The sequence below is a fragment of the Pristis pectinata genome, chromosome 6, assembly GCF_009764475.1.
Source record: "Pristis pectinata isolate sPriPec2 chromosome 6, sPriPec2.1.pri, whole genome shotgun sequence".
NCBI lineage: Eukaryota > Metazoa > Chordata > Chondrichthyes > Rhinopristiformes > Pristidae > Pristis > Pristis pectinata.
The window spans coordinates 59,355,429-59,379,160 of NC_067410.1; the positions used below are offsets into that span (position 1 = coordinate 59,355,429).

A 23,732-nucleotide genomic window follows, 5' to 3' on the forward strand; every position below is an offset into this window, starting at 1 on the left:
AGGAGCCTGACAGTGTAGATGTTTAGATGTTTTCACCAGTGGGAGAGTCACAAGGGCACATAATTACAAGATGAAGGGCCAGTCATTTAAAAATGAGTTGTGTAGAAATTTTTTCTCTCAGAGGGCAGATCATTAGATATATTTAAGGCAGAGATATGTAATTATTTGAAAGATTGGGAGATTGAGGGCTATGGGGATCTGGCACAGAAGAGTTGAGGCCAGCATAGATTAGCTATGGTCATATTGAATGGTGGGGTAGGCTTGAGGGGCCTGGTGGCCTTCTCCTGCTCCTCTTATGTTCTTATGTAAACCAGGAGCAGTCTCATGAATTTAGACAACTGAAGATAACTGTTGAAGTTTTGCACCCTCTTTTGTAGCTCTTAAGTGTGGTGTAATCAAGGTTCAATAAGGTATAGCCTAACTTCCTAACTTTTCAATTCTGTCCCTCCAGAAATAAAGTCCAGTGCTTAGTTTATTTATTTTTATGGCCTTGGAAGCATTTATTGATTGGTATATTTGTGCTCTGATCCTTCTGCTACTTGACTCCACCTAGACTCTCACCTTTCAAGTTAGTTATTATAACATTAATAGTCCAAACTTACATAAAGCCAGCTAATCTCCTGTGCAGTTGCAAGCAGACCAGGTGAAGTGCGACTGTGATAGGGCTACAGCACACGGTGAGTTATGAATAATGGTCTTAAACCCTGAGAGAAGAATGGGCTCTGCTGTTTGAATGTGTGGTGATCTGTGATTCCCAGTTGGATGACTGGGATATGACCTGTCATTTGCTTAAAATAGTAGAAATTTTTAAGTGATTGTTGACAACAGAGTGAGGTTTGACTTCCTGTTTGTGAGTTCTTTCCCAACTGTTGGATGGAGGGGGAAAACAGCCTGTGTATTCTCACCCATTGACTCATCCATGGCCACTGAAGTACATACTTGGTTAAACCTCTCGGATTGTTAAAAAATGAGGTGCAAGCTTCGAGCATGCGTGTAGATCTTTACAGGAAAAATAAAAACAAATCAAAATGAGATATTGGCTGAAAGGACTTCTGAGATTTTATCTCTTAACCCCTGATGCTCAAAGTAAATTTCTCTTTTCAATCTGAATTTTCTTGATTTGGATTGGTACATTTATTTTTTCTTTGACAGTGATTTACATTTTTCTGATTGGGAAATTTAAGCCAACCAGGTTAAATATCATGTGGAATTTTTCAGGTGTGGCACTTAGTATGTGGTAAAGACAAAGATTTGTATTTATATTCTCAGTCTCAATTGTCCTTTTAAAAAGCTTCCTCCTAATTAGGTTCTAGGTAGCAAGGAAAATATTCACAGATAAAATGATGATAAGTATTAATAATGTAGAAGCCCAGGAATCATCTTGGGATTATTGACAGTTATTTGGGAGTGAGAGAGAAGCCAGACCCTGCAGTGGATTTATTGATAACTTGTACCTTCTCCAACATCTCTACCCCAAACAGTTTAACACAGTATGTGCACGACAAATCGTTATAAAAGAATTGTCATTAAACTGGAAAGAGTGCAGAGGAGATTTATGAAGATGTGGCCAGGACTCGAGGGACTGAGTTATGGAGAGAGGTTGAGACTTTTTTCATTAGAGTGTAGGGGAATGAGGGGTGATCTTACAGAGGTGTATAAAACATAAGGGGCATAGATAGGGTGAATGAATCCTTGATTGGGGAATCAAGAACTAGAGGACATAGGTTTAAGGTGAGAGGGGAGAGATTAAACAGGAACTTGAGGGCAACTTTTTCACCTAGAGGGTGGTCAGTATATGGAATGAACTGCCAGAGGAAGTGGTTGAGGCAGGTACGTTAACTATGTTTAAAAGTCACTTGGACTGGTACATGGCTAGGAAAGGTTTAAAGGGAAATGGGCCAAGTGCAGGCAAATGGGATTAGTTTAGATGGGAATATTGGTCAGCATGGATCATTTGGGCCAAAGGGCCCGTTTCCATGCTGTATGACTCTATGAAATACTAATCTGACATATTGTTGGACTTGCATGAATATGAATGCTCCTCTGCAACTCCAAGCTGAATATACTTTCTGATAAAGGGTAAGAAGCTGGCCAAGTATAGATTTGTTGTTTACCTTGAATAAAATAAATGACATTGTAAAAGTTTTTATGAGTTCCTGTCTATTTTTCTGCCAATTAATATGGGTGATGTCCACTGCTAGCAGTAAATTCTTGCGGCACAAAGTGCACTGTATGATGGATCACACCGTTCCCTGGCAGTCCAATGCTGCCTAATTCTTGAAATGCTAATTGAATGATACGTGATGATCCGATAGCCAGTTTGCTGTTTGCATGTTGCCAAATGTATTCATGCTCCTTGCGTCCTTTAGTAATGTATGCTCGCCACATTGAAATTGCAACTCTATACCATCTTCTCAAAATTCATGTTTGTGGGAAAATCTGTCCATTACCTTTACTTTTGGAGTTTGTTTTTTTTACAGTGGTTTATGAAATTTAACAACAGTATTAAATAAGCTTTATTGCATTTTGACGTTATTTGTGTTTTTATGCCTCTAAAAGTGAGCAAATTGCCTGTCTGCTCCAAACTGCATTTTCCCCTTTTAAACCTTGCGGAGACGGTGAGCCTCTTGTGTTTCAGTAGAATAAAATTGCCCAAAACAATTCACAGAGTCTGAACTGGACTTAGAGCAAAGAGTAGAAAAATTGGGGAAGGTAAGTGAATTATGGTCAAAGGTGCAGATTTTGAGCAGCTTTATATCAGAGTGAAATAAGGAAGTAGAGTTTGGTGCTTGTTACGGATGGATCCAACATGTGCAGCAAATCTGAATGAAGTCTGATAACTGATGGGTGAGTGGTATGGGGGATCATGGGGCAGAGGAAGGTAGGCCATATATGGTATGTGCAGCCATGCCTATAAGGTTGTAAAGATAGGGAGGGGGTTAAGACATGGAGGGGATTGTAAGTATAGGGAGTGGGGTCAAACCATGGAGGAGGTTGTAAGGATAGGGAGGGGGGTTAGCCTTTGTATGAGAGTTGAGATAATGGAGAAGAATTTGAATTTGACATTTTGTGCCAATTAGAGATGACAAGGTGTAGGATCAAAGGGGAATATGCCTTAATTCAGGATTGGTGCAGGTGAGGGAATCCGTATATTGCATTTGGTTGAACTTGGCAGGTTGACCCAAGAGTGGTGGTGGAGGAGAGGCTGAGGGTTTTGTGGTACTGCTGTTGGGCTAAGTGTACGGTTGGGGTTGTTAAGATGTTGAGTTTGAAGGTTCACCCAGTCAAAAAGATTGTTGACAGTTGGGATGCAGGAGGAGGAACCAATGTGGTATGGGGAGTTTTATTGGGAGTTGAGAAGGATGGTTGGTCAACTTGGAGACCTTTGTTTCCTCATTCATAGCAATATCAAACCTGCAACTGGGCAGAACCTGACTGTGGTGGAGAAGTAGAGCTATTGTCTAATGTATGTTGAAGCTTGCGGAGGGAGCAGAACGTGGACAAGGACCATCCTTGAGACAAAAAAATATATTGGCACTCTATGCTTGATGGGCACAAGACAGAGGAAGGTTGGTTGAAGGAGATGACTTGTCATTGAGATGAAGAGTTTGAGATCATCCTTACTTCCTGGGAGGTATCCTGAGCAGAAGCATGACTTGTCTGTAAAAAAAACCAGAGAAAATGGTTAACGTTTTGGGTCAGGGACCGTTCTTAAGGATTTTTTATTTGTTTTCGATTATAGTTTGTCTGTGGCATGGGGTTACATCACTATATATGATCCAACTGGATATTGCCATGAACAAGTAGACCATCTATGCGTCATTAAGTTTATAGTCTTCACAACACTTCGTGGAATCCATACCCTTTTAGAATATGTACATTCTGCAGCTGTATGAAGAGACTGTTACTATGAGTATAAACGTGCTCAACGAGGGTGAAAACTGCTTCCTTGCCAATGAGCCATTGTCACCTGCTTCAACCAACAGAATTCAGCATTGACCATCCCCTCACCAGCGCCAAGACAGGAAGTGGAGCAATGTGATCACTTACCCCACCACTGGTTGCAGTCTGACTGAATTATCCCTTCCCCTTCTGCATGAACCTACCGCCCCTCCGCAAAGGAGGAGTGCCTTTTGGCATTTGTTTTCTGGGAAATATCCACTGTCCATTATTTACTGCCCTCCTAAGCAGCGTCCTAAGTGGAAGCAACTCCTCCGTCCCTCCATTTGTTCCTACATCAAGCAGTTTACTTCTGGTGATTTCTCTCTTAACCTTGCTTCTTTGGCCCCTTTATACTCCTGTGCTGACTCAGTATCTTCTCTCCCCCTCCCACCCCATCTCCATGCCCCAAACTCGCTTCCTTGCAATACTTTGCCTCGAGACAGTAACTGGGCAAGAACCCAGTTGCACCTCTGACTTGTGGTGCCAAATATGGAATTGTCATGGAGTCACAGAGAGATGCAGCACGGAAACAGGCCCTTTAGCCAATTGAGTCTGTGCCGACCATTAAGCATCCATTTACAGTAATCCTACATTGATTGCATTTTTTATTCTCCCCACATTCCCATCAAAAATCTCCCCCAAATTTTACCCCTCACCTAGAGACAACTTACTCACCTACACACAAGGGAAAACTCATAGCAGTCAATTAACCTACCAACCCGCATGCCTTTGGGATGTGGGAGGAAATCTGACTGCCTGGAGGAAGCCCACGTGGTGACGGGGAGAACGTGCAAACTCTGCACAGAGAACACTGGAGGTCGGGATTGAACCGGCAGTGGCTCTATTAGCTGCGCCACAGTGCCACCCACAAGTGTTGTGGGTGCAGGTTGTTCAAGAATTGTGCAGTGCAGGCTTAAGATTAAACCAAAAGAAATTCTTGTGTGCAGCCTCCTTTATGGATGACGATGAGGAGGAAGTATTGTCGAATGCTGAACATTTCTCTGATTGGGCAAGTAAATGGTTAGGTAGCTTGTGAGTTGGGGTGTGTGCTACAGGGTCTGTGGAGGCAGTAGTCTTGAAACAGGAGGGTTCAATGTTGATGTTTCCTTTTGTCCTTCTGCAGCCTTTCCTCAACGATGTCTATTACCCCCCTCAGTTCCGCCGGCTGACACCACAGCGTTATCGCCAAGCAGAGTTCATGATATCATCGCAGAACCAGTACACGGGATTCGGGATGGGCTTCGGTACCTTGTCACTGAGCACTGGCGGGCTGCCTGCCTTCAAGTTCCGTTCAAGACACGAAAGCATAGACTGGAGGCGGTTCAGTGCTCTCGACGTGGAGCGAGTGGCCAGAGAACTGGATGTTTCCACCCTCCAGGAGAACATCATGAGCGTGACCTTCTGTAACTTGGACTCTGAGAGGTGTCCCTGTTGCCAGAACTTGGTTGACCCAGTTTTATTGAAGGTATTCAAGCTAGCCCAACTTAATACAGAGTACCTCCTTCACTCCCAGGAATTCTTCACAAGCAACATACAGGCACTGGAGGAGCAGCTGCAGTTGGCTTTGGAAGAGCTGGAGAACAGCAGGCAGGAAATAGTTAAGAAGACGGAGGAGCTGAAGGCAGCGAAAGAGGAGAGCCGACGCCGCAGAAGATGATCGCAACTCTTCAGCTGCTCGTACAGGCAGGAGCCAATAACTATCATAAGGTAGTTTGTGCCTTCAACCTTGGTCCTATTTGAAAAGGTTTGGTTATTTATTCTGCATGAAAACATAGAATAAATGGAGCAGGAGAAGGCCAGTCGGCCCCTCAAGCCTGTCCCCACTGTTCAATATGATCTTGGCTGATCTGACCCAGGCCTCATCTGTTCTGTGTCAGTTCCCCAGAGCTCTCATTCCCTGGTCTTTCAACAATTTATTTCCTCTCTAAATACCACCCCCCCCCCCAGTGATCCAGCCTCCATAACCCTCCAGGACAGAGAATTTCAGAGATTCATAGATGAGATAAAATACCTTTATTAGTCACATGTACATCGAAACACACAGTAAAATGCATCTTTTGCGTAGAGCATTCTGGGGCAGCCCGCAAGTGTTGCCACACTTTCGGTTCCAACATAGCATGCCCATAACTTCCTAACCCGTACGTTTTTGGAATGTAGGAGGAAACCGGAGCACCATAGGAAACCCACATGTGTACAAGCCCTTACAGACAGCGGCGGGAATTGAACCCGGATCGCTGGCGCTATAATAGCGTTATGCTAACCGCTACACTACTGTGCTGCCCCTTCTGTGAGAAGAAATTCCTACAGAACTCAGTTTTAAATCACCATCCTGCAGTCTTGTAACCATGTGCCCGCATTCAATATTCTCCCACTAGTGGAAACATCTCCACATCTATCCTGCCTGCCCCTAAGGATAAGATCACTCTCATTCTTCTAAATTCAAAAGATTACACATCTAATTTCTTTAGCCCCTCATGATTGGGCAGGCCCCGTCATCCAGGAATTAGCGGAGTGAATCTCTTTTGGATTGCTTCCAATGCCAGTATATCCTTTCTTAAATAAAGGGAACAAAACTGTGACCAGTACCCTGTACAATTGTATCAATAATCCTATTTCGAAACTCCAATCCTTTTGCAATAAAGGCCATTATTTCGCTTCCTAACCACTTGCTGCGCCTGCTTGTTAACTTTTTGCAATTTATGAACAAGAACACCTAGGTCCCTCTTTACTTCCCTCATCTGCAATATTTCTCCAGTTAGATAATATGAAAGTTTATTATAAATATGGTTGAAGCCATTCAGATGGAACCTTGGCAGGAATGGTTTCATTCTGATGAAGATGTTGCTCGTGCCTAACATGAGTCTGTGTGAAGGCGGCGTCTGTGGAAGGAGAAGCAGGTTAATGTTTTAGGTCCGAGACCCTTCATCAGAACTTGGTCTTGGACCTGAAACGTTAACTCTTTCTCTTTTTCCCCAAGTGCTGCCTGATGATGAGTGTTTCCAGCATTCTTTGTATCTATTCCAAATTTCCAGCATCTGTAGCTTTATTTTGCCTTACAGAAGTGTTATGTGAATTTGTTGCCTGCTGTGTTTTGTGTCAGAACAGTAAAACAAAGGTGAGCAAGTGCTTAGAGAAGAGTGCAACAGTCTTGTTCTGTAATCTTCCTTGATTTGTATTCCAAACTAGCAGCCAGCTTTTATGCTTCTATTTCAGACAGCCTTTCCTCATGAGGCATTCACTTAAAAGTACTATTTCAGAGGGATTGATTAAAACAAAACCTTGCAATTCCATAGCATGTTTGTAGCTTCAGTGTGCCCCAAGCTTATGTTATATTCTACTCACACATGTAATTGGGTCACCTAGCAGCCAAACTGCACACTGCAAACTCTCATTAGCAGGGATTTTAATTACCTGACTTTGTGTTGCTTGGAACACAGGTATTGGCTGGGTGACTTGGGAAACTTGCCTCTATAGATAGAGTCACATCTACCCAAGAGGGCATCTTGGTTTAACATCTCATCTGACAGGCAGCACCTTGGCAATACAGCACTCCCTCAGTACTGCTCTGGGGTTTTATCTTGGATTATGTTCTCACGTTTCTAGTTTAAGACATGATGCCGCAAACAGGTGCTTGGTAAAACAGTGCTGAAGCATGAAATATGGAAGGACACTTTTGTGGAACCATTGCTGTTTACTAGATTAGGGGTTAGAATCTGCAAGTGCCAAAGTTAAATAAGAACTGAGAGAAACTGGACCCAGCAAACTTGCTTCATGTGGTATATCTTTAAATGTTTAAAGCTACAACTGTGGCTGCAGAAACTTCAGGATGAAGTGGGGGGAGAAAAACTGAAGCTAATTTGGAAAAGCCTCACAAATTTTATTTCTTGCTCCTGAGTACTGGGAGACTGCACAAATGTAATTGCCTGAGCCTCAGCTGTTCTGAAATTTAGACCTTAAGATGCCCACCTTTGATATCTCAGATCCTCATTAGTTTAGGCATACATGCAGGAAAGTACAATAGACAGTTCTGTAACTGCTTTACACTGTGAGCCCTGCACAGCTCCCTGCTGGCTAGGGTGCAGCTTCTGGGATGTACTAACAATGGTTTGCTAGGCTTTCTGGTGACTGGTATCAGTCAGTAATTTTTGAACAGCAACTGGATAAGTGAGATCAATGAGTCTGTAGCCAATGATGGAATCATGTATCTTGTGTTGGATCCGGTTATTTTCAAATCCACTGGTTCTTTCAGGAGTCCAAGAATGAGTTGGAAACAACTTGGTGCTTCACAAAGTTTTATTGGAAGTTTAAAACAAAGAAACAGTCACAGAGCACATGGCACTGGCTTTACTACTAGGAGATGAGCCGAGACAAAGGAACTAAAGATGAGCTTGTGGGAGGGGGAAGAGAGCAAGATAGGCAAGAGAGAGATAGAGGCAAGGGAGAGAGATAATCAAGAGAGTGATTAACAAACAAAAACGACATCTTTTATTCCTGAGATATGGGGTACTCCTTGATAACAATAATCCAATCAGAAAACTTATTAGGTACCTGTGGCAAAATCAACCAGTGAGAAAACATGTATTCACCTGATGGACGAACCAATAAGCTAAAAAGTGGTTATACTTTGTACAGCCTCTTGAGGTGTATTAAACACTATACATGTTAAAAAATACTACTTAAAACAGTCAAAATCCAACACTTAGTTTAAAAAAAAGGAGCTTTCAACACAATCAGTCCCAAAACTTTTTATTATAACTCTTCCTGAGAAGAGAATGTGGTCATTGATACATGATTGAAGATCCGTATTAGTCATGCAGTTGTATCAATTTAGAAGGGATGAAGGGAAGCCCTTTTCAAGTAATTTTTGAAACAAATGATATAACCAAATTAAAACTTGATTGGGTATAAATTTTTAAATAAATGACACAGTTTACTCAATTTTGGACATAAGTGTCTTGTGTGATATAAATCCAGTCTAAAATGCAATCCATAACAAGTGGAAGGGGCATTAGTTAATTATGTTAATCTGGAAGTAATGAAGTGAAGCTCTTGGAATTAAAGACGTGAAACAAAGCAGTTGACCAAATTAATCTTTGAATGGATGTGGATATTTTTAACAATATACCAAATACATAGTTCTCAATTCTGACACAAAGGCCTTGCTTAGAATGAGTTTGAACAGATCTTAATCCAACAATTATTTTGCGTAGACTTGCAGCTATTAATTCTGTCTTATCAGTGACAAAATTGGCATTTGCATTGGGGAGTTTTCAGGATGGTTAGTGTGAGAGTAAGTGACAGTTGGGAGTGTTTTGCTGAAGCCCCATCGGGATGAATAAGGAGCCGGATTTGCATTTAAACCATGTTACATCTGAACTGGAGATACCTGATGTTCACACTGTATTCCTTAAATTGGGTAACACAGTTAGCAGAGCTGCTGCCTCATGGTGCCAGTAATCCTGGTTCAATCTTGACATTGGGTCCCTATCTCAGTGGAGTTTGCACGTTCTTCCCGTGACCACCATGTGTTTTCTCTAGGTGCTCTGGTTTCATCCCACATCCTAAAGAACGTGAGGGTTGGTAGGTTTAGTGGCCGCAGTAATTTGCCCCTAGCGGTGTAGGTGAGTGGTAGAATCTGCAGGGTGGGGGGAGGGTGGAAATCGATGGGAGTGCAGTGAGAATAAATATCAGGGAAATTAATGGGCATATGGATTGCTCTGTGAACTGACACGAGACTTGATGGGCTGAATAGCCTCCTTCTATGTTGTAAGGCAATATAAAGATATGAAATTGGTTCCATTCTTGACCTTAGCTTGATGAACATAAAGATACATGTGTAGATAGGACTTGCTTCATAAATCCCAATTGTTTTATTTGCCTGGGATCCCTCAGTTCCTGAGATATTGATTTTGTTTCTTCTTTTCAGTGTCAACTCTGCGACAAGGCATTTGTGAACTATTCCTTTCTTCAAGGACATGTCGAGCGGCGCCACCCAGAGATCACGCAGGCTGGTGAGAAGTCTTTCTTAGCTTTCCAATCAGGATCGAAAACCAGTATCAAATGTGCTGGAATTGTTTAGCGTATGACCCATCACTCTAACATGCCAAGGGATGACTCTTACTTGGGATTCCTTTTGTTTTACATTCACTTTAGGATTTATTTCTTTGCTTATTGTTTCCATTTGGAATTCAGTTGGATGAACTGTCTTGTTGTTCACACTTAAATAACTTCTTGAAAATTGGTTCCAGAGATGTTGGTGAGAATGGAAAAATTAATTTAGTTATAGAATCATAGAATAATACAGCATGAAAACGGGCCCTTTGGCCCAACCTGTTCATGCTGACCAAGATGCCCATCTAAGCTAGTCCCATTTGCCCGTTATTGGCCCATATTTCTCTGAACCTTTACTATCCATGTACCTGTCCAAGTGTCTTTTAAATGTTGTTATTTTACCTGCCTCAACCATTTACTCTGGCAGCTCGTCCCATATACGCACTATTCTCTGTGAGAAGAAGTTGCCCCTCAGGTCCCTTTTTCAACCTTTCCCCTCTCACTTTAAACCTATGCCCTCTAGTTTCCCTGGGGGGAAAAAAAAGACAGCATGCATTCACCCTGTCTATGCCCCTCATAATTTTATACACTGCTATAAGGTCATCCCTCAAGTCTCCTGTGCTCCAATGTGCTAGGCTGCCCAACTGCTCCCTATAACTCAGGCCCTCGAGTCCTAGCAACATTCTCATAAATATTCTTTGCACTCTTTCTGACTTAATGTCTAATTGTACACAATACTCTGGGTGGGCCTGGAGGGTATGAGTTAACCACACAGCCTAGGATGCAAAGAGAGGTCTATGGAAAACTGGACAAATCTACTGATGTACAGAACAATGAGAGGGCAGTCATATGGCATGGAAACAGGCCCTTTGGCCTATCGAGTCTGCATTGACCATCAAGTACCCATTTACACTAACAAATACAGAAAATGCTGGAAACATTCAACAGGTCAGGCATCATGTCCATTCCAGTCATTTTATCTATCTATACTAATCCCATTTACCCATGTTAGGTCTGTAGCCTTCTATGCTTTGGTGATTCAAGTACTTGTCTAGATGCTTCTTAAATGTTATTACAGTATCTGCCTCTACCACCTCCTTAGGCAGCACATTCCAGACTCCAACCACCCTTTGTGTGAAGAATCTTCCCCCCAGCTCCCCTCTAAACCCCTTACCGTAAACCTATGCCTTCTTATCTTAGACACCATCATGGGAAATAGATTTTTACTATCCACCACCCTCATAATGTTATATACTTCTTTCATGTCACCCGTCAGCCTTTTCTGCTCCAGGAAAAACAAAGTCAGCTCATCTAGTTCCTCCTCATAACTGAAATGGTCATTACCAGGCAACACCCTGGTCAACCTCCTTTGCACCCTCTCCAGGGCAATCACATCCCTCCATAGTGTGGCGACCAGAACTGCCTATTTTGCTTAGCCTGTTTTTAACAAAGTGGATGTGGCTAATACAATGTCTGTTGGCAGGATTTTGCTTTTTGCCTCTTGCTTTCGATTCACCCTTGCTGTGATTTCCTCTCAGAGAGAAAGACGAAGCAACAGACCGAACAGATCGTGGATGAGATCGAGGAGCTCAGGGAACGGCTGCGCATCAGCCAGTCACAGCTGGAAGTCGAACGCGAGGCTGATTCCCTCAGACGAGGCCAGGTCAGTGCCTGTCAAATGAATATAGAGGGTGAGATCTCATTATGCTGGGCTAAGATTACAATAATAGTGAGTTATTTCTAAAGTATCATGGACATCTCAACATGCTCTACAGGGGCATAATCAGATTCAGCTGGAGGAGAGGACTTTATGATAAGAACTAGCTTGGGTGAAGGGAAAATTAACTGAACAAATCATGGAGTCATATGGCCCACCATGTCCATGCCAACATCAAGTACCGATCTATACTAATCCCATTTACCAGCATTTGGTCTGTAGCCTACTATGTGTTATCTATTCAAGTGCTCGCAGAGATCCTGCTTAAATGTTGCGAGATATCTGCCTTCTCCACCTTCCCAGGCACTGTGTTCCAGATTGCAACCACCCTCTGAGTGAAAAAAATTCCCCCTCAGATTCTCTCTGAACCATTAACTCCTGGCCCTAAACCCATACCCTCTGGTCTTAGTTTCCCACCGTCTACCTTGTCTACGCCTCTCATAATTTTGTACACCTCTGTCAGGTCCCCTCTCAGAATGGGAGGTGATCTCAATGAAATACACAAAATTCTAGTGGACATGACTGGGTTGATGTTTCCTCTGGCTAGTGTGCCTATAATCAGTGGTTGGCCATTCAGAGATGAGAAAGGGGGTGGTGGATCTTTGGAATTCTTTATTCCAAAGATGATTGTGGCAGGTCTGAGAGTATGAAGACAGAGGTCAATAGAGTTTTAGATATGAAAGGATGTGGAGTTAATACAAGAAAGTGGAGCCAGGTAACAGATCAGCCAGGATCGTATTGACTGGCTTCAGGTGTTGGAAGTTTTTCTGTGTTGTGGTCTGGAATGGCATGTTAAGCTGGGAAGAGTTTTGTATGATTGGTCCTATTTCATAATGTGGAAAATAGCAGATCTCTGCTGCAGCAGTACCAAATGATGGAGCAACTGGGCTACCAGGAACAGTCTCTAGGGATGGTTTTCTTGAGTATTTCTAGGTATTGCTGGCAGGAGAAGCTTTGATCGTTGTTCTTTCAAACAAGTAGACTGATTTACATGCTTGTACAGGTGAGTACGCAGGTTCCTCATTCAAGGCAGTGTTGGAAAATAGTGGTTGATATTTGACACTTCAGTGGAGGCCTGCATTGAGATCCTTTGGTTCAAATGCTCCTATCTCCTGCCATGTGAAAGTTAAAAATTTGAGCTAAGGCAAATGACTATTTTAATATGTTACAGAGGACGTAATTACAAGGCGAGGAAACTGTTCCTCATGGAGCTAGTTGGTAGTTGAAGGATTGGTGTTGTGACTAGTGCAAAAGACAAATGAGAAATGCATATGTTATGTAGTTGGGCAATGGTAACTGGAGCATTTTCATTCCAGGAGTATTATAAGCGATACCCTTATGAGATGCTTATTGTATTTCTTTTAAAAAAAAATATTACCCACTTGTATTTGCCAATCTGAAGCAGGACAAGATGTTAAATGAAAGACTTCCCAAGATGTGTTTTGCATCTCAGTTTGGATTGATTCTGTTTATTTAACGTTTCCTACTCTCTAAAAATGTTTGTTTTGCTGCTTCCCTGTCCTAGGGACTGGTCATGGTGGTGACCCCTGACCCTGGTGCTGGTCACAGTGGCTGCTGACCCAGGGACTGGTCGTGGCGGTGACCATTAGGGACTGGCTGTGGAGTCCCCTGACCTGGGCCTACCTGTGGTGCTGACCTGATCCAGGGAATAGCCGTGACTTTTGCCCTGTCTCAGGTGGCCTGCAGTATCAATCTTATTAGTGGATGCTTGTCTAGTGATCATGTGATCAGCAGGTGTGGGCAGCTTGGTCAGGGAGGTGGCTTCCAGCTCAGGGACTTGACTGAAGCAGTGCACAAGATTGTTGAAACTTGAATTGCGCATGACGTGGTTTATCCTTGAAGCTCTGGGAGGGTTTGGTTATTAATCCCAGTGCTGTAACTGTTCTGTCCCTCTATGCCAGCAATGTGGTGGTCTGGGACCTTGGCCTGGCGCATGTCATAACTTGTTACAGCTCCACATTGCACATTGGTGCTGGTGGAGTCATGGGCTCTCCAGCTCATCAGCCCCAGGGTGGCGATCCTTGCATTGGAGTTACCAATTATAGTTGACTTTATATGAATGAAGCCATTCGAGTCTGATCTCCGTGTGTCTCAACCAGGAATTGGAAAATACCCGCAGGAGAGAGGAAGAACTGAGGAAGGAATTTGAAACTTGGAAAGAGGAAGAAAGGAAAAAGATCTTTCGAGAAATGGAGAGTCTGCGACAGCAACTTCTAACGGAGTTCCAGGATATGGCATCAAAGAACTTGTCTATTGAAGCTGTAAGTGAAATGTCTTTGCAATAGTTTGGCAAATTTGGCGCAATACTACATGAACGTGTTGGCTACGTTATTGCAGATGTATTGGAGGTACATGATTTACAGCACAGAAAATGGCTATTTGACCCAAGTGGTCCATGCCAGACGTGCTTTATATGAGAACATAAGAAAGAGAAAAAGAAATAGGGGTAGGCCATTTGGCTCCTCGTTCTTGCTCTGCCATTCATTAAGATCATGGTAGATCTTTTGCCTAAGTGCCACTTTTCTGCACCAGCCTTCACAACCCTTAATTTCCTTGTATCCAAAAGTCATTGATCAATCTCCATCTTGAATATGTTCAGCTACTGAGCCTTCAGAGGTGACTCGGGTCAAGAATTACAAAGATTCATTACCCTCTGGGTAAAGAAGTTTCTTCTCATCTCTGTCCTGAATAACCAATCCCTTGTTTTGAGTCTGTGAACCCTGCTCTAGACATCCCAGCCAGAGGAACTGTCATCCCTGCATTCACGCTGTCAAGCACAGTGACGTAGCTGGTAGAGCCGCTGCCTCTCAGCTCCAGCGACCAAGCCTCAATCCTGACCTCCGGTGTCATCTGTTGTAAGTTCTCTCTGTGACTATGTGGGTTTCCTCTGGGTGCTTTGGTTTCCTCCCACATCCCAAAGATATGGCTCGATGGGCTAATTGGCTGTTCTAAATTGCCCCTAGTGTGTAGTTAAGTGGTAGGGTCTGACAGAAATGTGGGGAGAATAAAATGGGATTAGTGTAGGATTAATGTAACTGGGTACTTGGTGATCAATGTGGACAGTGGGTCGAAGGGCTCGCTGTATGAATCTTTGATTCTGTCTGTGATTCTAATTCTTTCAATGAGATTGAATCTCACGCTTCTAAACTCTGAAGAGTATAGGTCCACACTGCTTAACCTCTCCTCACAGGACTCTCCACCCACCTGAGGAATGACTCTCTCTTAATGCATCAGCTTTGTTTAACATTCCTGTCTCACCGGAGTTTATCCAGTTTCCCTTTAGATGGTTCTCTGCTGGTTAGTTCCAACTGCTCCCAGTGGTAGTAACTTCTATCTTCTGAGTAGAATCTTCATTTCTCATCCATTGACTGGAGGTGATCACCCAGCTGGAGATTCTGAGGCTTTTATAACCTGTACGATATCTGTAAAGATCTCTGGAGAGAACCTGTGGTCAATGGAGGTAGAAGGGCTTTGATTGATTGAGAATTGATCATGAGTGGCTAAAGAAATTAGATCTGTATTCTTTTCCATTTACAAGATTAACGGGTGATCTTATTGAAACATATTAGATCCTGTGGGAGCCTCACAGGGTGGATGTTTTCCACAAGTGGGAGAATCTCGAATGAGAGGATAGTTACAAGATAAGGTGGTAGTCATTTAAAACTGCGGTGGAGAGGGTGATGGGTTTTCTATCCCAGGGAGTTGTGGAGGCCAGATCATAGGGGTAATTTAAAGAGGAGGTAGATAGATTTCCGAAAGATCAGGAAATTGAGGGCTCTGGGAAAACGGCACAGAAGAGGAGATGAGGCCTCGGACAGATCAGCCATGATCATATTGAATGGTGGGGCAGGCGTAATGGGCCGAGTGGCCCACTCCTGCTCCCATTTTCTTCTATTCTTGTATAGTGGCTGACCCAAGAGCAGACTTATCATCTGATCATCTTGCCACCTCCCTGTTCATCCCACCTAAGCATTCCGTGTGTTGTTAAAGAATCCCTCAAGATATTGGACTTGATACAGGTGTACTTCCCTTCAGGGAGTATAAATGGACAACATTATAGTTGAAAGTGTATTAGTACCAATGTAGGTGCGCTGTAATTCCAGAGGAAGCCCTGGATCTAATGCTATCATTGAATGGTATATTTACTACATCAGTCATTCTATCAATGGCAGGGTGCTGTGCAGTTAATCAGTGGCAACCGAAGGCTTGGTGTTTGACCCCTGCGCACTTGACCCACCTTTTGTTGAGAGACAGACTTACCATGTAGATCAATTATATGCTTTCCATTCTGATCTGTGACCACTGTTTGTTGTTTAAAGCAACGAAAGGTAAATTTTTATCACCTGCAGGTCCCCAATCATGCTGGACCTGGCCCATGACTAGTGTTCACTCTGTACACAGTTTCTGTGGCTGCACTGACTGTCAGGGGCACAACCCTCCCCACCATTGAGGACATCCTTAAAAGGCGGTGCCTCAAGAAGGCAGCGTCCATCACTAAGGACCCTCACCACCCGGGACATTCCCTCTTCTCGTTACTACCTTTGGGGAGGAGGTACAGGAGCCTGAAGACCCACACTCAATGACTTAGGAACAGCTTCTTCCCCTCTGCCATCAGATTTCTGAATGATCCATGAACACTACTTCATATTCCTTTTTGTGCACTTTTTATTTATTTTGTAATTTATAGTAATTTTTATGTCTTGCACTGTACTGCTGCTGTAGAACAACACATTTCACGACGTATGTCAGTGATAATAAACCTGATTCTGATTCTGAACCATTTGTAGCAGCCTTCTGGTGCAGTCAAGATGCAGTGGTCCATGAGTGGTGACTAGGCTTTAGGTGGTGGATCCTGCTGCCTCTTCCTTAAGATGCCCTTTCAGCCTCTTGACAGTCATGTTGTTAAAAGCCTTTTGAACTGCTTCTCAATGTACCTTTAAAAACAATTGAAGTATATTTATATATTTATACTAAAAAAAATCTATTTGACAAAAACATTTAATTGATATAAATTAATTAGAAACATTAATATTAATTACAGAAACAAGCCCAGACTTAGCTTTTCCATCCAGTTTGGCGATCCCAATTCAAAGGTCCTACCGGACATGCTAGGCTTAAAGCTGAGGGGTCGGTTGTGAAGTGTACCCGATCCCTAAAGCTGAGGGGTCGGTTGTGAAGTGTGCCTGGTCCCTAAAGCTGAGGGGTCGGTTGTGAAGTGTACCCGATCCCTAAAGCTGAGGGGTCTGATGTGACGTATACCCGATCCCTAAAGCTGAGGGGTCTGATGTGAAGTGCCCGATCCCTAAAGCTGAGGGGTCTGATATGAAGTGTGCCTGGTCCCCAAAGCTGAGGGGTCGGTTGTGAAGTGTACCCGATCCCTAAAGCTGAGGGGTCTGATGTGAGGTGTACCCGATCCCTAAAGTTGAGGTGCCTGATGTGAAGTGTACCTGGTCCCTAAAGCTGAGGGGTCTGATGTGAAGTGTGCCTGGTCGTTAAAGCTGAGGGGTCGGTTGTGAAGATTGCTTGGTCCCCAAAGCTCAGGAGTCAGGTGTGAAATGTGTCTGGTCCCTAATGTCAGTATGATCAGGAGCTGCCCCAGACTTGAAGCTGATTTCAATGGTAGAGCAGAAGGTCCAGTGTGGTAACATCAGACCTTCAGCTTGCTTGCTTCTGAATTGCTGGCTGAAGGTCAGTAAGTTTCAGATCTGTGCCATTTACTCTGTTGCTGTGTGTCACTTGCCTTTACCATGCCAAAATGGCACCTCAATAAACAATGTAACAATGAGACAATTCGTGCTTAAAGTCAGAGTTTTCTATTGTTAGAAACTGCAGGAGATTCAATCAAGAAGTCCAGTTATTTCCAAAGTGGAGACATTTCATGAGAAGGATCAAACAGAAGAACTGAGAAACTTGAGGGAGAAATTTGAGAAATTGGTAAGTGGGAACAACTGAAATGTTCACTGGGCAGCTGTACTGCCCCTGAGAGCCTGTGAATGTGCTGCCATTGGGAAGATGTACCACTGGGTAGCTATGGTACCATTGGAAAGATGAACCACTGGGTGACTAGTACCATTGGGAAGATGTACCACTGGGTGACTGTAGTACCATTGGGAAGATGTACCACTGGGTGACTGTGGTCCCACTGTGAAGAGGTACCATCGGGAGTATGCATCATTGGGTGCCTGTGGTACCACTGTGAAGATGTACCATGGGGTGACTGTGCTACCATTGGGAATATGTACCTCTGGGTGACTGTGGTACCATTGGGTGACAGTGAACTTACAGCACGACCGACTCATTCATTCAGATCACAAAATCAGTTTGAAAAGGCTGGGATTTCAATTTTTTTTTTCACTTCCAGAAAAAGGAATCCAAAAAAAAGCTTAAAGAACTTCAAGCTGAGCATGTGACTGAACAGGAAGAGGTATGTGTAAAATTTGTACTTGAAATTTATTTGCCAAATAAACATTATCATTGTATCCACCAAATGGTACCATGTGGCTACAAGATGATCTTTGGGTAGTTGGACCTTCACCTTGTGTTGATGGCAAAGCTGTCACCTGAAGTAAATGTGGGGTATAATTAAAGCTGCAGTCCAAAACCATCACATGCTCAATCCCTTGGAAGATCTTCAAAGCTATAAGAGAGCTACCTTGACTTTTTAAATTGGATTCCAGAACCACTTTTACATTTTGTTCCCACTCAGCACTGCCTTTCCAGTGTGGCATGATTTATAACACACCACATTTTGGGAGGATTTGTTCAGCATGAGGTTTTGATATCCACGTCTTGTGGGTCTATAACAAATCAGCAAGGAAGACAAATCTAATTAATCTATAATATAACTCTGCTAATCTGTTGTTCAGATGGTTCGGCATCTGCCTCACTGGATTCTTTTTCCTGTGCTCCCTTTAAACTCACTGAGCTTACTGGAAACTATTATACCACTGTATAAAATTAATTTATTATACTAATGCATAACATGTAAAAAAAAGTCAATTAGAGTGTGTTAGGTATTAATAGAAGTATTATCCACTCATCCAGAAAATCTGTCAGTCCAGAAGTACTAAAATCCTGAGGATGCTGGATTATTGGAGATTTACTGTATTTATCAAAGCAAGGCAATTGTTTTGCTGTACTTTTTGTGTTGAAATGTTATTGTGTGTTACACTATTGTATAGATAGAATGTACTGCAAAATAGCAGATAAAAGATAGCACTGGATATCAGAGAGAAGAAGCTACTGGGACTATAATTGTTTATTATTGCTGGTCTGTGGGTAAAGGGCAGGGAATGGGATTAATGGATGGCTCTTTCAAAGAGCTGACACCAACACTTTAGGTTGTTTATTCTTCTCTGCTGCAAAGAAGTTTAAAGGGTGTTAGAGTGACCCAGAAGTACTCTCCTTTTTGGAAAAGTCTTCAGGTGAGAACTGATGTGTGTCAGTCAGCAGTAAGGATCATAACCCCCAAGAACATAGGTTATAGAACAGTACAGCATAGGAGCAGGCTCTTCAGCCCACAATGTTGTGCCGAACTAATTAAGCTAGCAATTAAACACCTAAGTAGACTAATGCCTTCTGCCAACACAATGTCCATATCTGTACATTCTAGGAGTCTCTTAAATGCCACTATTGTATTTGCCTTCACCACCACCCCTGGCAGCATATTCCAGGCACCCACCACCCTCTGTGTAAAAAAAAGCTTGCTTCACATATCTCCTTAGAATTTACCCCCTCTCACCTGAAATGCATCACCTTTGGTATTAGACATTTCGACCCCGGGCGAAAGATACCGGCTGTTACTCTATCTATGCCTCTCATAATCTTATAAACTTCTTTCAGGTCTCTCCTCAGTCTCTGCCACTCTAGAGAAAGCGTCCCCAAGTTTGTCCAACCTCTCCTGAGAGCACATGCCCTCTAATCCAGGCAGCATCCTGGTAAACCTCTTCTGTACCTCTCCGTCCATATCCTGCTGTATCCTTTGGCAACCTTTAGCTATCCACCACGCCACCAATCTTTCTACCATCTGCGAACTTACTAACCCACCCATCCATGTTTTCATCCAAATCATTTATACAGTATATATTACAAACAACAGAGGTCCCAGTATGGATCCCCGTGGGACACCACTAGTCACGGACCTCCAGCCAGAATAAATCCTGTCGACCGTTATGCTCTGTCTTCTATGGGCAAGCAAATACAAACGGCCAAATAAACTGTGGACCGTAATCTTCTGGATCAGCCTTATTAAAATCCATGTAGACAACAGCCACAGCTCTATCTTCATCAATCACTTTCATCACCTCCTTGAAAAACTTAAATCAAGTTAGTAAGGCAGGACTTGCTCCTCACAAAGCTTTGTTGACTGTCCCTAATTAAGCTATGGTTTTCCAAATGCTCATAAATCCTATCCCTAAGAATTCCCTCTAATAGTTTCCTTACCGCTGACGTGAAATTCACTGGTGTATAGTTACCAGGATTATCCCTATTTCCCTGCTTGAATATCGGAATGTTGGAATGACTTTAGCTACTCATCGGAACAACATTAGCTTCTTGCCAGTCCTCCGGGATCTCACTTGTGGCTAGAGAGAACACAAAGATCTTGGTCAAAGCCCAGCAACCTCATCTCTTGTCTCTTTCAATAACCTCGGGTATATCCCATCAGGCTCTGGGACTTATCTATCTAAATGTTCTTCAAGAGACCCAACACTACCTCTTTCTTTATCTCAAAATGCCCTAGCATATTAGAATGCTCCACACTGCTCTCACTAACCTCCACATCCTTCTCCTTGGAAAATACTGACGCAAAGTACTGATTTAGGACCTCACCCACATCCTTTGCCTTCAAGCACATGTCCTCTCCTTTATCCTTGAGTGGTCCTACCGTCTCCCCAGTTATCCACTTGCTCTTGATGTATGTATAGTATGCCTTGGATTCTCTTTAATCCTACTTGCCAAGGATTTCTCATTTCCCCTCCTGGCTCTTCTAATTTCCTTCTTGAGTTTTTTTTGAGCTTCTTTATATCCTCAAGGCTCTGTTTGATTTTAGCTTCCTCAACCTTACATGCGTTTCCTTTTTCTTGATTAAATTCACCACTTCTCTCGTAATCCAAGGTTCCCTTACCTTGCCATCCTTCCTTCTTACTGGAAACATACCCAACCTCTACTCTGTGCAGTGGTCTTTAAACACCCTCCACATGTCAGATGTAGACTTGCCCAAAAACAGTTGTTCCCAATTAGCTCTCCCTAGTTCCTGCCTAATACTCTCGTAATTTGTCCTGCCTCCAATTTAATACTCTCCCAGAAGGTCCGTACTTATCCTTCTTCATAGCTATCTAAAGAGTCGTGATCACTGTGTGATCAATGTTTCTCCCACTGAAAGGTCAGTCATGCATTTCCCAATACCAGGTCCAGAATGGCCTCTCCTTTAGTTGGACTATCTACATACGATTTAAGAAACTTGGATGCATCTAACAAATTCTGCCCATCTAAACTTCTTACACTAAGGAGGTCCCAGTCTATCTTGGGGAAGTTGAAGTCACCCACAACAATAGCCCTGTTGATTTTGCACCTTTCTCTAATCTGCCTGTATATCTGTTCCTCAATGTCCCAGTGGCTGCTGGGGGGGGATCTCTAGTATTATCCCATCAGAGTGATTGCATCTTTCTTATTTTTGAGTTTTACCCTTATAGACTGAGCCCTCCATTGTCTCCTCTGAGTGATATTGTCCCTGATTAATAGTGCAACTGTCCACACCACTCCCTGCCTCGTTCTTTTATCTCCCTCTCTATCTTTTCTAAAATATCGAAACCCTGGAACATTAAGCATCCAGTCCTGTCCCTCCCTCAACTAAGTCTCTGTAATGGCCACAACATCATAGTTCCATGTACAGATCCATGCTCCAAGTTCATCATCCTTACCCTTACTCCTAGCATTAGAATAAACACACTTCAATCCTTCTGTCCCATCATGTCTATTACCTTGCTCCTGCCCATCCTTCCTTTCAGACTTACTGGTCATGTCGTCTACCTTCCTCTCACTCCCTCCACTTTCTGACCTGGTGGCTCAGTTCCCACCCCCCTGCCAAACTAGTTTAGACCCCCCTGAGTAGCACCAGCAAACCTCCTCACCAGGATATTGGTTCCCCTGCAGTGAAGGTGCAACCTGTCCCTCTTATACAGGTCGCCCCTGCCCCAGAAGAGGTTCCAGTGATCCAAAACCTGAAACCCTGCCTCCTGCACCAGTTTCTCGGCCACGCATTCATCTGTTCTGTCTTTCTGTTCCTGCTCTGACAAGCACGTGGCACCAGGAGTAATCCAGAAATTACTACCTTCGAGGTCCTGCTTTTCAGCCTCTTTCCTAACTCCCTATACTCACCGCGCAAGACCTGATCCCCCTTTCTACCTATGTTGTTGGAACCAATATGCACCAGGACCTCTGGCTGCTCACCATCCCCCTTGAGAATGTTCTGCAGCCACACCGTGACATCCTTGACCCTGGCACCTGGGAGGCAACACACAGTCCTGGCATCTCTTTTGTGGCCAAAAAATCTCTTGTCTGTCTCCCAAGCTATCGAGTCTCCTATCACTGTTGCTCTGCCTGACTTTACCCTTCCCTGCTGAGTCTCAGAGTTGACCACAGTGCCAGTGACCTGGCTGCTGAACTGTTCCCTAGATGTCATACCCCTACCCCCAGCCGTATCCAAAGAGGTATACTTGTTGCTGAGGGGAATGGCCACGGGACTCCTGCACTGCCTGACTGCTCGCTCTACCTTTCCAGGTGGTCACCCAACTATCTGCTGCCTGCAGGTGTGACCACCTCACTAAAACTCAAACATGGCACTTACAGCTCAAACATGACCACTCCCAAAAATGGCTGCTCCAATAGAGCTGCCTCCCTTTTATACCAGCAAACAACTTTCAAAACACTGCTGGCTCCTTCTCTCTGCTGCTGGGACTGAAAAACATAAGTCCTTACCTGCAAAAAAAACTTTTAAAATGTTCTGTGAAGAGGCTGGGGATATTTCCTTCAACAGTTATTACTGAATGGAACATGCCGCATGTAGATAGTGGAACAAGGGCCTTTGATGTGTGTCAGGGAACTAAAGTGGCACATTGGTGCAAAGGTAGTACAGCTGTCTCACAACTCCAGCGATCTGGGTTCAATCCTGACCTCTGCTGCTGTCTGACCAGGGTTTGTATGTTCTCCCTGAGACAGTGTGGGTTTTCTCCCACATCCCAAAGACATGGTGGTTGTTGGGTCAATTGGCCACTGTAAATTGTCCCTGATATAGGGAGGCTGGAGGGAGAATTGGTGGGGAGCTAAGGGTCATGCATGAATGAATGGGTTGTGGGGAAATAAATTAGGAGAAGGGGATTGCTCTGATAGTTGGCCTAGACTGGATGGACCAAATGGTCATCATGTCGATGATCATCAACAAGAGAACTACTTGAAAAGGAAGAGATGCTGAAGATTAGCAGGAACTGTACAAGGAAAGGGAATGCTCTAGTCTTCTTGAGACTTCTATAATCTGCACCAGAAGCATGTTCAAATCAAAAGGCGTGTTTGCATTCATCTGTTTATTTCCTCAATGTTGTCCTCTTTTTGTTTCCTTTCTCCTCATTGTCTGTGGTTCCTAATTTCCCTGTGTCTTTTGACTTAACTTCCTGTTACTTTAGCATTGTAGGCTATTGAGATTTTGGACAATTGGTTTCATATTATCCACTCCAATAAGACAGCTGTATATAAGGAGTGAATTGATCATACTATATTGATAACAATATTGCAGAATCTCCAATACATCTGGTTTGGAAAAAAAATAGACATGCATTGCAAATTTCATTCTACTCATTTTATTTGGATAGATATCATACAAATTAATATAAATATGTGATTGGAAAGTTAAACTTCAATTTTCTTTCTTCTGACTTAATTTGCATTCATTGTTTCAAATGCTTTTGGTATTCTTAGAGCACCTACTTTGGAAACATTGCAAATTTAT

At 43.2% G+C, this 23,732-nt stretch overlaps 2 protein-coding genes across 3 annotated transcripts in view; both read left to right on the forward strand.

The window, feature by feature from the left end:
• LOC127571475 (cilium assembly protein DZIP1L-like) overlaps window positions 1-23,732 on the forward strand; it is a 183,021-nt gene that overhangs the window by 7,799 nt on the left and 151,490 nt on the right. The window lies entirely within an intron of this gene.
• Window positions 2,867-17,665, forward strand: LOC127571831 (cilium assembly protein DZIP1L-like). Its single transcript, XM_052018578.1, is given in 7 exon segments — window positions 2,867-2,881; window positions 5,066-5,588; window positions 5,591-5,649; window positions 9,869-9,953; window positions 11,532-11,656; window positions 13,851-13,992; window positions 17,555-17,665. Coding segments are annotated over 6 exon segments (837 nt in total). The 3' UTR covers window positions 13,881-13,992; window positions 17,555-17,665.